The following is a 12,771-nucleotide window of genomic DNA, read 5'->3' as shown; positions in this document are numbered from 1 at the left end:
CTTTCTTCGACCTCGGCCGCGGCCTCGACTTCGACCTCAACTCTCATCGAACGACTCCGACTCCGACTCGACTCGAATCTCTTTTCTCCTCAGTCTTTTTCGCGATGGAATCGACGCGCCGCTTCGCCAGCGGCATGGCGTCTGGCATCCGCTTCTCCAGCCCGACGCGGAGACGGTTCCATTCCGCTGCCTCGACCGTTACCCACGTTTCGGCACCTGTCCTCCGGGTTCTGTCTGCCTTTGCGGCTCGATTCGTCTCCCGAGAGTTCCTCTTTGCCATATGCGTCGTCGCCATCATCAGCAGCAAGCTGGTCCACATATACGCCCATCTCACGGCGCTTGCCTTCTCCTCCATATCACATTGGGGCCTCACCTTCTTCACACAGGATAGCATCTTCTTAATAATAATACGGCTGTTGCTCGATACGGAGATCTACCCATGGCGGTGGCTGCGCATCGTTCTCACAACGCTGGCCTCACTTATCGTCATGGCTGTGCTGCTCCTGTCGGCTGTCAACAACTCATTCTTTGTCGTTGCCGGCTCTGAACCGCATTGGCGCAATGCTGGCCTGGCTAGCAACGCCTCTTCTTGGAAACTGGCAGTCACTGGACTGTTTACCTGCCTGATTGTGTTGGCCATCGACCTGGGCATCAGCTGGGTGACTCAGGACATCTTCTATTACCTGGCTGGCCTTGTCGTGGACTTGCTCAAGTGGCCCTTTACCTTCGTGTACAACCTGATCCCCTACCGCATACGCCCCGCGGTAAATGTCGGATATGCTCACATCCCGCAGCAAGATGTCGAGGGTGGATCTGAGCTCATGGGTAAAGAGGACGATGATGTTGACACCATCGGTACTTCCAGCGGCTCTGGTGGCTCCAGCGTCGTCTCCGATAATCGTCGAAAGTCGAAATGGACCACTGCTCTCTATGTTCTCGTCGGCTTCACACTGTTCCTCCAGATCCTGCTGTATATTGTCCGGCCGAACGAAGGATCTTATGCCTACATGTCGTGGACCTTGCCGCTGATACCCTTTGCGGATTTTGCTCATTCATCGCCTATTTTAGCTACGCTCACTCCCGTTTACGATAACAGCATTGGTTGGAACTGGGATAACCGTACCGCACTGGTCGAGCCGATTCGATGGGAGTGGCTGCCAAAGGAACCCCTCGCAGGGTTTGAAGATTGGTACGATCAGGAGCAGACCCACTACCGCGCTTCTCAGGATCCCCTGAAAATATCCAACCTCAAGAACGATCTCCTCCCCGAGCTTCGTGACAGACTGGCAAACATCACCATCAAGAACGTCGTGCTCATCAAACTGGAAAGCACGAGAAAGGATGCTTTCCCTGTCAAAAAGGATGGCTTGTTCTATCAGCTTGCGGTAGAATCGTTCGAGAACGCTACACTCCCGAAGACGGCCGAGAAGAAGATATCCACACTCACCCCCACCGCTAACTTCCTGACGGGAGATTACGAGGATGGCTTTGAACACAAGGAAAAGAAGCGACGGGGTGGTCTCAACGCCAACAACTGCCACACGACCGCCAGCTACACTCTCAAGAGTCTGACTGGTACACTCTGCGGACTGTCACCCCTTGTCGCCGATTTCAACGCCGAAGTGTCGCATCACATCTACCAACCCTGCTTGACTCATATCTTTGATGCCATGAACCTTGGCCTCGCGAATTCTTCCAAGGACACCGACAAGAACGACTTTACCACCCACAAGTGGAAGTCTTCCTTTATGATGTCGGTGACAAATGGGTTTGATAAGCAGGATCAGCTCATGGTTCAGCTTGGTTTCCCAGAGAACAACACTGTTTCGAAGGAATACCTCAAGAGTGACGACGCCAAGTTTGGACCGGTGGATGAGGAGGACATCAACTACTACGGAATGCCCGAGTACGTCATCGAAGATTATATCCGCGATGCATTCAAGACGGCCAAGGAGAACAACGAGCGAGTGTTTTTGACCCACTTGACCAGCACCACACACCATCCTTTTGGGCTCCCGGAAGGTGTAGACCATGTGCCCATCACCAGCGAAGACACCACCAAGCTTGACAACGTATCGAAGTACCTCAACGCTATTGGATTCGTTGATGGCTGGCTTCAAAAGATACTGGATGTTCTGGATGAGGAAGGCGTTGCTGATGAGACGCTGGTCATCTTTGTTGGCGACCACGGCCTCTCAGTCCCGGAAAACGATGGCATTACGCCGTACTATAACTCCAACATTGGCAACTTCCACGTGCCGCTGGTCTTCTCACACCCTCAGCTACCTGCCATTGACATCAACGATGCAGTTGTTTCATACCAGATTCTGCCTACGATCCTCGATATGCTACTTGAAACTGGCTCGCTCTCTCCATCCCAGACTGGCATCGCAAAAGACATGATTGACAACTACGAAGGACAGTCAATGCTGCGAGAGCTCATCAACTACAACGAAAAGACGCACCAGCCCAACTGGCAATTCACCGTTATGAACCCTGGCCGAGCTACTGTTGCTGTTCGTGACTCACTCGAACCTCACTGGAGACTCACGGTGCCCATCATTGAGAACACTGAGTGGCGCTTCACCGACTTGGATACAGAGCCCCATGAAGAGAAGCACCTCGTTGCTTTTGAATTTGCCGAGTTTTTGGGCAAAATTGAGCAGGAGAGGTCACCTGAGGCAGCCCAATGGGCTGAGCAAGCTGCGTTTGTCGCACGATGGTGGGTTGAGGAGAACAGTTTGCGCTGGCACTACACTCCATAAGGATGATCCCGCCGTCTTTGAATTGCGACTCTGAGGGTGAAACGATCGTTGAAAAGTTTCAGTCTTTTTATTCTTCTTTACACCCTCATGACATACTACCAGATATCGGCATCTGTTGCATTGTTTAAACCTTCTTTTTACACCACACATACTTTTTCTTCTTCTTTTTCTACTTGTTGTTTCATTTACAGGGGCATTGGGGCATTAATATCTTTTGTTTGTTCTCCTTTCATTTTTGTATTCAGTCAGGGTATATAAGGCGTCTCGTACTTATGATTGTGAATTTATGGGTGGACCGTTCAACACATGCCTTTGGAATATTGTTTTGGAGGATTGGGTTTGTTGGTCCTACGGTAGACAAAAGAGGATTTGGAGCTGCCGAGTCTTTTTTGGTATGGCGCTGAAGATGTTAGAGAGGGGAGACATGATGGAATGTATATAGTAGATTAAGATTACGTATATAAACTCCTAGGCTCAGCGGACAATACAGAAAGAAGATGAAGACAAGATGAGTTGATTATTTGGAGAGGTGGCCCCAAGTAACGTGATATGATGTGACGAACAAGCATATCTACTATGGTGGTGTGCTGTTGATCTGGTGCAATCTGCGGAGTATTGTTAGTCCAATCTGTACTGGATTGTATGCTCAGACTGATCCCCCTAGCCCCAGATGATGGCATACATTATTACACTGCTCCCGTGACGTATCGCTTGAGACTTGTGCAACGTGATATCTGCATCTATCTCTATCTGCATGAGCATCTACGACAATCTCCTCTGTATCACATCACAATCTGCTACTACTACAAGTGTCACTGTCACCACTACACCAGCGGCATCGTGATTCTCCGTTCCTCAAGCACACCCGCCGGGCCGTGAAAAACGTGATCCCGTGCCTTCCATGTCTCAGTTCAGCCCTCGGCTCACACACAACAAGATTTTTATTTCTCCTTGTCCCATTTCCCCTCAAACTGCTACTGCAACGCTTTTTTACCCACTCTCTCTGTATTACTCCGTGTTACCGATTTTAGCCCGCTGGAGGGACAAGCGTCTGGCTGCCCAGCTTTTGATGCGGAAATTCTCCGATCGTCAAGCGAGACAGTGATTGTCTGTGATTTCTTGTGATTGCTCTGTGATTGTTCTTTGGGGGATTGGCCAGTCAGATTCTGTGTCGCCGCAGAGGCGCAGACGAGAACGGTCACGAGGAGACAAGAGAAAAGGAACCAAAGACGAGCGATGAGCGATTCACTGCCATATTTGGTATGTGAATGCGCATCATTGTGTTCTCTTGGTAAATGATTGCTCAGCCTCTCATCTCTGCTTCACTATTCGTACTTGGAATCTAATGAGCGCGCAAGCTCAGCGGCTTAGAAATCACTCGCTTCGTCCAATCCCGCGCTTCTATTCGCTCGTTTCCGACACCACCATCTCATGCACCTGGCGCCAGATTCCGACCAACCACAGCCGTTCGTCTAGATGAAGTGCCTAAAGTGAGCCGGGCCCCGAAAAGGGTTGCACTTTGCGAGGGACCTTTTGGCTCCTGTTGGTTGTTTTTGTGTGGCTGCCACTTACAGGGGACGACGAGAAATCGAATCATCGCCGTCGCAATAAATCAAAGACCAAACAGCATGTGGAGAAAACGGTGTCTTGGACCGGAGATATCGAGGTCAAGGTTGCTGTGATGGGCTGCTTGCAATCGGCAAGGGTTTGTTGGACCATTGGACGCCACAACCGGGCTGTGACAATGATAGAACGCACTTGGTGCTGATGAGAGAAGGGAATGACATTCGCGTTGGTCAGCTCCTGCGAGTCTTTTTTTCCCACGGGATTGCTTCTTTTACCCGGTCAAACACCGGACCGTGTGGCACGTCGTTGAGACGCTTGCTGATTCGACGACTCGCATGAAATCTGTAATTGCCTGACAAGATGGCTGTCTCTCTTGTCCTCTGTCTCTCTCGCTGCGATCGGCAACACTCGCTATCGCTCGGCCCCGTTATTTCCCCCCTCCCGAAAGCAAGGGTTTTCAACGGTTGGCGATTTGATTCTTCAAGATCCGATAGACGCATGTCTCGCTCGAACGTAACCTTGACAGGGCCCATCCGCTGCGGGTCACATCACTGCACGTCGACTTGAATGGGCCACAGCGCTGCGAGGCCCATGCCGATATCACACTGACATTTGCCTATTACCACCAACGGCGTTTCTATATTGGAATCCTTTCAAGGTGGATGCTGGGCCGTCGTGCCACTCATGTCGCAGGCATGGCCAAAGCGGCCCACTTGGCTCTTGGGAGATGTGTATGAGCAAGAGGAAGCCTTGCCCGATACGCGTTTGCTCCAGTTCGCCGACCCAGGTGCATGAAATTCAGCAACTCCGTGTCCGCAAACTAGAGAGTGGGAAGTGGACGATGCGGGTGTGAGATCCAAGTATCCGCCTGGGAATGAGGGCTCCCGGTTGTGATATCCCCATCTGGACGGGGCCGTGAGTTTGATATGCCGGTTGTCGATCTGTCTGTGACTCGTCTCGTCGCTCCAGCAAGCTCACGGCGCCCCTAGTTTGTTGCCGGTTGTAGATATAGCACCCGCTGCTTCGTCACCGTCACTAGTTAGACTGTGCTTGTTGCTTTCCCTCATCTCCCCTGCCCTTGGCACTCTTGCTACCCTCGGCTGCACTGCCGCTCTCGCTTTATATCCCTCTCTACCCCATACCACATGTTATTCTAAAATCTCGTGCCGTCCTAGTGCTCGTAGTTCCTCTACTTCCCTTCCTATACCCTTCTCATTTTGCAGCCGTCGTGTTGCTATGCCCGTCGTCAGCTGTCTTTATCGAAGAAGTTGGGACGTCGGATCGTCATGGCCGATGATCATGTCAACTTGAATGAATACAATGGCGCCCCTATGGTGGGCACGTGTATAGCTTTCCTCAGCTTAACATGGCTGGCCGTGGGGCTGAGGACATACACGAGGGCAGTGGTGATTAAAAGCGTCCAAGAGGATGACTGGCTCATGCTCGTGGCTCAGGTTCGTACGGCTGATGCTGCCAATTCTCTGATCTCAGAGGAGTGTAAACTAAAATGTCGTTACAGGCCATCTTTACCCTCTCCTGCGCCTTTGTTTTCGCTGGTGTACAAGATGGAATGGGAAGACATAATGATGCTATTACAGATGATGGTAAAAAAGTCTCGGCTCTTATGGTATGCCTCGCTTTGACACTTGACCGGACATGCTCTGACATTGTTTTGTAGTGGCAATCATTGGCCACCGTCACGTATGTCATCAATATGATGTTCATCAAGCTGAGCATTGGCATCTTTCTGCTGCGCCTGTCTGCTCGAAAAGTCTACAATTGGATCATATGCGTCAGCCTGGTCATCATCGGCATCTGGAGCCTCGTGATTTTCTTTTACGACATCTTTCAGTGCACGCCCGTTCAGAAACAGTGGGATTTTCGGATTCAGGGAGGGAAATGCGCATCGCCCAACGACATTATTGCTGCCGCTTACGCTATCAGCGTTATGACAATTGCATCTGACTGGCTATATGTGAGGAGACCCGTTACCTTGACGACCTATAGAGTTGAACTGAAGCTTACATTTGTTACTTCATCAGGCACTCCTTCCGATACCTATGCTGTGGTCAGTCAAGATGACAAGCCAGGCCAAAGGAACCGTTATTCTCATCCTTGGCCTTGGTATCTTGTATGAAGCCCCTTCTTTTGATGAATACGATTCGGTTAAAGATGCTAATTGTGTATTGAAAATAGTGCTAGCATTGCCACTCTCATCAGAATCAAGTACTTGAGCTCACTTCAAGACACTAGTGATTTGCTATGTGTGTCCCATATCAACTGCCCCCTTTTTACATCTACGATTCTGATGTGTCGTTTGGTATATAGTTTCTGCAACAGACGTAATGATATGGACTATAATCGAACCTGGAGTAGCCATTGTTGCTTCTAGTCTCGCTACAATCCGGCCTCTCCTGCGCGCCTGGAAGATCCATGGTTTTGAATCAACAGGCCGTCGCACACGTAGCGCCCCCTCTGGCTACGCGAGGCACACCGCTGACGATGGGAACATGGCCACCATTGGCCAAGTCTTTGGGCCAAATGATGTTTCTCTAAAGCACGTCGAACCTAGCTACGATACAACAGCGCCGCATAATCCTTCTACCAAGACTACTATTGGCTTGACCTTTGAACAGTCCCATGCCAGCAGAACCATGGCTAGCCGACTAGACACTCAGCACCAGGGGAGCCATGCCAGCGAAGGCAAGGAATATTCACCGTCGCGTAGTGTCAACACAGAGGCATCACACACCACCACCAATTCCTCTGTATTCGACGACATCCACAACCTTGAAGCCCAGAGCCAAGAAAATGAATACTATGAATACGGCTCCGGCAAGAGAGGGCACTAAGCTCCCTTGCCCGTTTACCTTTGGCGTTCTTCCATTACTTCTTTCTCGTCTTTCTCAATCTTTCTTCTTCTTTTTCTTCAACAGATTTGTTGGGTCATGTTTCAGTTACGGACGGGTTCACATTCGCACTATTTTAGCCGCATTAGACAGGCCACGACCGCCCCCAAGGCAACATACACGACAGCCTCACTTGGGCGAAGCGGATAAAATCGCAGGGTGGATACAGAAGAAAATAATGACATGGGATGGGCAACCGTGTTCGGCTAACTATATAACGCTATTTGCTTACAAGCTTTGCTTTTATCGTACACCAAAGTACGAGTATGTAGAAACGGGGAATACTACCAATATAGTATTTCAGGAACCAAGAAAAAAACACCGCAAGGGGTCTTGGACGGGAAGAGGGGAGGGGGGAGGGAAACAACAATGACATGATTTTTTGTTGCTAGGCAGACACACTTTGCGCGTATACGATTCCTGCGAAGGATTGTTACATGCTGTTTCCGTACCTGCATGCGTGCATGCATATTTCGCTGCCGTTGGGACATGGGTTGGACTACGAAGGAGGGGGGGATGAAACTCGGGATAGTTTCTTGCTCGCTCGTACGTTTGCAATTTTGCAGCAAGCCAACATAATGCAATGAAAAAAGAACGCAAAAGCTGAACATGAAGATAAAATAATGCACGGACAGAGACTGCGAGATTTGCTGGTACGCTTCGTTACACGCGACGTATTCCCACTGTTGTCTTTTTTTCTATAATTGGGTGAGTGAGCCGGGCTGTATCAGTCTTAGTCGTGAAACCATACAGGTTACGACGGCTGGGGGGAGAGAAAAACGACCAACCAATCGCCGACCTTGTCTATTTGCGACGGGGGGAGAGAAGAGAGAGAAGAGGGGGGGGACTTGCAATTCCAAAGTGGACAAAATAACGGGATGATTCCATCTTTGTATTCAAGTACATGGAGAATAGATGGGTAGCTGAAATCGACATAGGAGGACATGGTGAGCACATTGTGGAAATAGAAAACAAAGTATATTGAAATAACAAAGCCGCAATTCGCTATTTGTGCCAGGCAAGTGTGTATACCTGTATGGCCGTATTCTCTCCCAATCAAAAGAAACTCATCGCTTCATCGGCCCGGTATCGCTGTGACATTATTTTGTCCACCCTCTTCAAGCAACCCAAAGTCGAGCCTGTTATCCGCTAGCAGGGGTTCCAATCTCTCCTCAGAAATCGCTTTTCCCATCGACAAACTATTGATTGTTTCCCGCGTTCCTGCGTCTGACTAGTGCGGCCAAGCCCCAGTCCCAGTCCTAGGGCGGTGGTTCACCTGAAGAACAAGTCTGAGGGCGGAGTTTCTCTCGGATGGCAGCGTGCATCTAATCAAGAACCAAGAACCAAAAATCAAGCAGCAGGGATTAGCAGAGAGAGCGGGCGCCACCATTTCTAAGTAAGCAAGAATGTGCATTAGCCCTTGATCATGTATTAGTCTGAGGGAGGGGAATACAGCTAGTCGTGAGATGGCTTCGACGGAACGACGAAATGGCGGTATACGAGTATCACTCCTCTCAGCTCTGACGTCGACGAATGGACCTGCTTACCTTTTGGCTCAAGTATCTGTTGGAGGTGAAGCCTGAAGCGCATCGGTATCAATACTGTCCTTGCCTGGATGGATTATAGTAGACAAACCAAGCACTTTCTACTCTATCTCATCATGGTAACGGGGTATCTTATGATAAATGGGGATGCCGAGAATTTGGATGCCGAGAATTTGGACGCTGAGAATTAGGAGGCCGAATTGGAAGATGCTGACTAGGAACAAGGCGGTCAAGTGTCAACATCACCACCCTTGCCGGATCATTAGCATTCCCATTCGTAGTCACCCCATCCATAGCCTCCCCGTTCGTAGCTTCTTCGTTCGTAGCCTCTTCATGGGCGTCGAGTCTCACTAAACGATTTGCAGCTCGATCAATCCTATATAAAGGAATCCTCATTGGCGTCCCATTCGGAATTAGGCCAGATGGAGGCATCCCGGGTGAATGTAGGACATGTAGGGGAACTCCGAGTGGTTGAAGGCCATATGGTTGAGGGCGATACGGTGGAGGCGCAAGTGCATCATGGCTATATGGAGGAGCCCAAGTTGGATGAAGTGCATCTCTAACTGCATCTCTAACTGCCCCTCTAATGAACTCTTCGACCTGAGCCCAATAGTCACAATCTTCATAGTCATCCTCTTCAGGAGCCCGCCTCTCAAGCCGGTCAAGTCGTTGGTTGGTCCTCGATACTCGATTCGCAAGTCGAATCGCGGCGTCGGTCTGGCGGGCCATCCCGCGCTCGAGCTGCTGAAGCCGTACGTCGAATGTCTGTAGTAATTCCATAACGCCATTCATGCGATTCTCGAGATCCGCAAACCGTCCGTCGACTCTCTGTCTCATGCCGGTGATATCATTGTTGTTATTCGACCGCTGAAGCTGTCCGTCCAATGCCTGTAGTCTTTCCGTAACGCCATTCATGCGCTTCTCGAGATCCGCAAACCGTCCGTCCAATCTCTGTATCATGTCGGTGACATTATTGTTGTTATTCGATCGCTGAAGCTGTCTGTTCAACGCCTGTATACTCCCCTCCAACACGGTGTTAGGGCCCTGGAGCCGTTCAAGATACTGGTTCAACATTGCCAGGCGGTCCTCAGGATCCGGGGAATTGGCATCCCCATGAATTCCAATTGTAGCATTAGAATTAGATGCGCTCTGGGACCGGGGAACACGGCCAAGAGATGCGTTAGCAAGCCGCTGAGACTCCTGAACCAGGGCAGCCATTGCTGTAAAACTAATGCTGCCTCGTGGATTTCCTCCCGAGACATTCGTATTGGTTGCGGGATCCGTGTCAGATGAACCCGTGCTCTCAGTATTGGTTGCGAGACCCGTGTCAGATGAATCCGTGCCCTCACCCTGGTTCTCCTGATGTTGCCAGCCAGCGTGATGGCCTGAGTGTGAGGTATCTTCCATGATGTTATCAATGTTTGTTGCAGAGAAGAAAATTGTTATTCCCAAGAAGAGACGGATAAAGAAGTCAAAGTTCATGTAGGGAGCGAGCCGTGGAAATGAAGAATGGATGTAAATATAGTGGCAAGGAAACGAAAACAACCGGAGAAGACAACGCCTGGGGATGGAATGGATATATAAGGGGGAGAAAGTATGAGCTGATGAAAGGTACGATCAACTGCATCTGATCGGATCTCACCTGCCTTGCTCTGTATTTTGACTCAAGGGCTGGATATGGCCTTCCATTGAACTAGCCTTCGAAGCTTGCCTATTTAACAGCAAATCATCCACGAAAGAGTAAAATTAACTGGCCAAAGCGGTACTCACTTCCATTATCATCTGCCGCGGTATTGATGTTTCATTATGTTTATTCATTCATTTATTGTTTCATTGATTCATGGCCCCAATGTCGAGCTCCTCAGGCGCGACTTCCCACTCCTCCTCCTCGTTCCATATCGGCGCGAGCACAAAGCGACCCATAATCTTGCCCATGCCGATGCTCTCGCCTGTCGTGACGCCGTTTTGTGGCTTCTCATCCGACTCCTCAACGATGACGGCCGTCGTGAGGAAGTTCATGCCTGCCGCAGGGCTCATCTCAAGGATGCGGCCTCCCCAGTCCAGCTCCACCTTGCCGGATTTTCTGACGTTGAGCCGGCCGATAAGACCGCCGTTGGAAAGTGCCTGAGACCTAAAACCGTTTCTGCGCTCTTGCTCTTCATCCTCTTCATCTGACTCCTCCTCCTCCTCTTCGCCTTGTTGTGTGAGGTCGACGGGTGTAGCGGTAGATGACACGCTTAAGGGGGTCGCATGCAAGCTAGCAGAGTGTTGCTCTTCTTCTTTGACTTTAATGCGAGGCTGGGGGGCGGCAACCTGCTTCAAGGGCGGGAGCAGTGGGGGAAATTGGAAGAGATATAGTCGACCATCCTTGTTACCAGTCTCGTCTGCCTTCTCTTCGCCGTCTCCGTTGATCGTGATTGCGCCGAGTTCGCTTGCCAGAAGGCTCAAATCCGTACGAATCATATTCTCCTCAGGATCCTGAGCCATCGGCTTCTTGGCCTTTATCTTGGCCAAAGGCAGCTTGCCCTCATCTGCAGGCTTGATATCAACATCCAGGTCCATGGTATCATCTGTCGGCTCCTTCTTGACTTTAGCTGCCCTTTTGGCACTCGTATTCCAGTCGCCTTCTTCGGGTTGATCGGCCGGTGGTAATGATCCGGGTGCTTCACCATCGACCCAGAGGCTTTCCTCTTCGTCCAACGCCTTCTCCGCCGCCTCTAATTCCGCAGTCGTAGCAACAACCACGGGTGCTTCCTTGTGTTCTCGTCGGAGTATGCCCATGGGCATGACGCCCCCTGGCCGGGAATGAAGTGCAGCCAACATGGCTTCGTCTTCGCTGTCCAAGTCTTCGTCGTGTGCCATTGTGTGAAGTTTGTCGGCGTTGATTCTCGTTTCTCGGAAGCCCCCCTCGCTGGCGAATCCGAACCCAGAGCCAGGCTTGCCTTCGAATTTACCAGTTCTTGCGAAACCACCACCGCCGCCACCGCCGCCGCCAGCACCAAACCAACCTCCACCAGCTGTGCCGCCTACCGAATTCAATCCCATGTTAGCATCATAGACGAAATATAAGCTCATCGACAGCTTCATTCCGACATACCTGGACCTCCCATCCCTGAAGAAAAGGGCCCGCTGGCTCCGCCTACTGGCCGCCCGAAGCCGCCTCCTCTGCTTCCCATAGCATCACCACGACTTCTTTTGCTGCGGAATCGTGACCGGCCCCTGGCGCGCCTCTCGTCTGCGGCTCTGTCGCTCGCCTTCTGCTGTTCCTGCTGGGCCAGCGCATCTCGCTCTGACTCATCTCGTCGAACGTTCTTGGGTCTGAATCTGCCGGTCGAAGCTGCACCGCGCGCCGCCCGTGCGGATGTAGCACCTCTCCGGGCTGTTGAGGCTGCTGATTGTGATGAAGCGCCCTGATCGTTGCTTGACTCTGCCAATCCCATGTTTGCTGTTGGCGCTGCGTTGCTGGACAGCTGATTTGAATCGTCCGCGCCTTCGGTCTGAGATCTTGACGAGGCGGCCGCACTGCCTCTGCCCACGCCTCTACCGGTAGCTCTGCCACGAACCATGTTGTGTATGTGATGATGAGTCAATCGCGGTCATTGGATTGAGTTGTAGACAATCCGAAGCTTCTGTCTAGAAAATTCAAAGTTTTGGCGGGGCTCTTTTTTTTAGTGCTGCAACTGGGCTGGTGGGGGACGAAAGTATAGAATTGATTGATCAGATCCATGGATGCTAAAATGCACGATTACAACAGAAAGGCCCCTGTATCCGGCCTTAGCGGGCACTGTATTAAGCTCCACCAGGGCTGAAGCCGCTATTCTTGTTTGTAACTTTTGTAAGTGAGATTGATGACAAGGTTAACGGGAACGAGACTTAGAATGATGATAGATCGGTGGCTAAAGCGAGGCGATGACTACAAATGTCATTTCTGTGACAAATGTGTGAAATGGACGACGCCTCAATGCAGGTGGTCATTTGATCCATTGA

General features: G+C 50.8%; 4 protein-coding genes across 4 annotated transcripts; 2 read left to right on the top strand and 2 right to left on the bottom strand.

Moving 5' to 3' along the window:
• Positions 1–104: 104 nt before the first annotated feature.
• On the top strand, positions 105–2,765 carry T069G_09630 (sulfatase domain-containing protein; the record flags this gene model as incomplete). Its single annotated transcript, XM_056176840.1, has 1 exon — positions 105–2,765. One exon carries the CDS (start codon positions 105–107, stop codon positions 2,763–2,765), a length of 2,661 nt encoding a protein of 886 aa, XP_056025318.1.
• A 2,852-nt stretch (positions 2,766–5,617) lies between these two features.
• Positions 5,618–7,183, top strand: T069G_09629 (uncharacterized protein; the record flags this gene model as incomplete). Its single annotated transcript, XM_056176839.1, has 6 exons — positions 5,618–5,785; positions 5,851–5,958; positions 6,010–6,306; positions 6,374–6,462; positions 6,528–6,595; positions 6,660–7,183. The coding sequence occupies 6 exons, from the start codon at positions 5,618–5,620 to the stop codon at positions 7,181–7,183; spliced, it is 1,254 nt and encodes a 417-aa protein (XP_056025317.1).
• Positions 7,184–9,197: 2,014 nt separating this feature from the next.
• On the bottom strand, positions 9,198–10,191 carry T069G_09628 (uncharacterized protein; the record flags this gene model as incomplete). The annotated part of the gene is made up of 2 exons (XM_056176838.1): positions 9,198–9,307; positions 9,402–10,191. 2 exons carry the CDS (start codon positions 10,189–10,191, stop codon positions 9,198–9,200), a joined length of 900 nt encoding a protein of 299 aa, XP_056025316.1.
• A 423-nt stretch (positions 10,192–10,614) lies between these two features.
• Positions 10,615–12,350, bottom strand: T069G_09627 (RNA polymerase III RPC4 domain-containing protein; the record flags this gene model as incomplete). Its single annotated transcript, XM_056176837.1, has 2 exons — positions 10,615–11,810; positions 11,882–12,350. The coding sequence occupies 2 exons, from the start codon at positions 12,348–12,350 to the stop codon at positions 10,615–10,617; spliced, it is 1,665 nt and encodes a 554-aa protein (XP_056025315.1).
• Between the last annotated feature and the right edge of the window lie 421 nt (positions 12,351–12,771).

This window comes from Trichoderma breve, chromosome 6 (assembly GCF_028502605.1).
Source record: "Trichoderma breve strain T069 chromosome 6, whole genome shotgun sequence".
Classification (NCBI taxonomy): Eukaryota; Fungi; Ascomycota; class Sordariomycetes; order Hypocreales; family Hypocreaceae; genus Trichoderma; species Trichoderma breve.
This window is presented reverse-complemented; position numbering and strand designations above follow the sequence as displayed.